General features: G+C 56.4%; 1 protein-coding gene across 1 annotated transcript in view; it reads left to right on the top strand.

Moving 5' to 3' along the window:
- Positions 1 to 2,020, top strand: part of VOLCADRAFT_96413 (uncharacterized protein) — a gene marked incomplete at both ends in the record, with an annotated part of 18,614 nt that overhangs the window by 10,057 nt on the left and 6,537 nt on the right. The window contains 2 exons of the mRNA XM_002955494.1: positions 1,306 to 1,486; positions 1,906 to 1,982. Coding sequence (XP_002955540.1) covers positions 1,306 to 1,486; positions 1,906 to 1,982 — 258 coding nt within the window. The remainder of the gene's footprint in view (positions 1 to 1,305; positions 1,487 to 1,905; positions 1,983 to 2,020) is intronic.

The raw sequence follows: 2,020 nt of genomic DNA, 5'->3' as shown, positions 1-2,020 counted from the left end.
GGGAGGGGGAGGGGGATGTGTCAAGATCCAAGTTACCTGTCCATCCGCAGGTGCGGGTGGCGCACTCGGGCGGCACTGCCAGGTTGACTGCTCGGCAGCTGGAAGGGAAACGGTCGGCGTATAGCACAGAGATGACAGAGATGGCCATAAGGTTGAATTGATTGATTGAGTGAGTGTTTGATTGAGTCGAGGCAGCCAACGTGGCGGTTACAGCTCAGCTGTCAGGCCCCCATCCGGACCACCCAAGGCACAGACACAGCCGCGTGTTGTATAGCTGTCGTAAACACACATACACACACAAGTGCGCATAAATTTCAAAAGTGGCACACGGGATCCCTCAGACAGCTTTTGTCAGTTTCGTTACATGCGGGCGGGTAGGGGCGCGGAGTCGAGAGTGACGGACATGTTGTTGCGAGCTCTGTTCTCTATTAGGATTTTTGCCCGTCCGTGGGACACAGTGGGGCTTCAGAAGCGGGGCTCACACATTGCATTATCAAATATTGTTCTTTGAGAAAAGCAAAAGGGCATTAGCATAATTAAAGTGCGGGACCGACCCATGGGACCAAGTTTGTTGTTGGTGTGTTCTCTGGCACACCTTGACTACCGTATTGCGTGTTCGGCCTGTGAGTTCTACGCAATTAGTATCACTGGCATTTTGGTTTTTGTGTGTTGTGACAATTTGATGCGAGCGTTCGTTGGAAAGCCGGTTGTGTGCAGTGTAAGATAGATGATGTGTTCGGCCTTTTCAAGCGGCCAGCCTCGGACTCAAAGCATAGAAAGCCGGTAAGCTGCAGCTTGAGAGCTAAAAATTAGTCCTTGTTACTAAAACAATTTGCAAGCAAGTACCTTCTCCTGCTTTATGCATGTGCCTGCTTTCCAAAATTGTTAAGCTTATCCTACTTAGAGTTGATACATGTTTGGGCGGCCATATCCGCCAAGGCCAACGCATGCGCGCGTCCGTGTTCCCTCTCGCGCCTTGGCCGGCGGAGTAACAAGCGAGCCGCAGCAGGACGCGCACGCACCTGCCGCCGCGCTGTTCGAAAACCTTAACTTCGGAAACCGTCCAAGGGCAAAGGCCAGCTCCGGAAGTGAAGTCGAGGACGACGACAACAACGACAACCAAAACAACAACAATTACGATAACAATCCCAACAACGTCAACACACCAAGCCACTTTTTCGCGTCACAGGCTACTTCTCGCCAGCGACCGTTGACCAGCCGCCTCCCTCACCACCACCACCACCACCACCAGCAACAACAACATCATCACACCGTGTTCTCGCTCGCCATGTCCTCGGCGACCAGGGTCGGCGGCGGCGGCGGCGGCAGCGGGCTGCCGATGTCCACGAACAGTAGCGGCATGAGCGGCGGGACACCCTCCCTGCGCCAGTATCACTCCCCGGTGCGCAAGTGGGTCTGGGCAGCGTTTGGTGGCAACGTAGTCCTGGCGGTCATCTTTGCGGCGCTCTGTGCATCGTCGTACAAGGTACGGATGAAGCAGACCCTCCAGGGGGCTGCCAGTGGTGCCGGTGGTGGTGGTGGCGGCCAGGTCATGATGGGGCGGAGCCGTGGAACAATATTAAAAACACGACGTAACGTGCTTTGCTTTACCCGTCCGTCCCTAAATCCTGGATCCTGGATCGTAATAATAGTCCTGGATCCTAATGATGATTGGCGGATTCAGAGTGCTGCCCATCCTGATTTACTCCTCCTTTTGGACGGCGTGTGGATCCCCACAGGGCCACCTGCTTGTAGCCTGCCCCGTACTTTGGATCTCTTTCCGTCGCCCTTGTGCCCGTGTCTCCCCCCGCGTGTATTCAACCCCTAAAACCAATCGAACTTCACGGACCACCACCGGGCCCCCTCCCCCGGCTTCCCATTTCCCCCCCCCCGGCTTCCGTACAGACGTTTCGGGCGGCGGTGGAGCAGCTGGACCGGGGGGAGACTGCGGGCTTCCCGGCGGGCAGCAAAGCCAGTGACTGGTGAGGGGGTCAGGGGTGAGGGGGGTGAGGGGGGTGAG

This window comes from Volvox carteri (genome assembly GCF_000143455.1).
Source record: "Volvox carteri f. nagariensis unplaced genomic scaffold VOLCAscaffold_52, whole genome shotgun sequence".
NCBI lineage: Eukaryota > Viridiplantae > Chlorophyta > Chlorophyceae > Chlamydomonadales > Volvocaceae > Volvox > Volvox carteri.
Note: the sequence above shows the minus strand (reverse complement) of the source record. Positions and strands in the feature narration are given on the sequence as shown.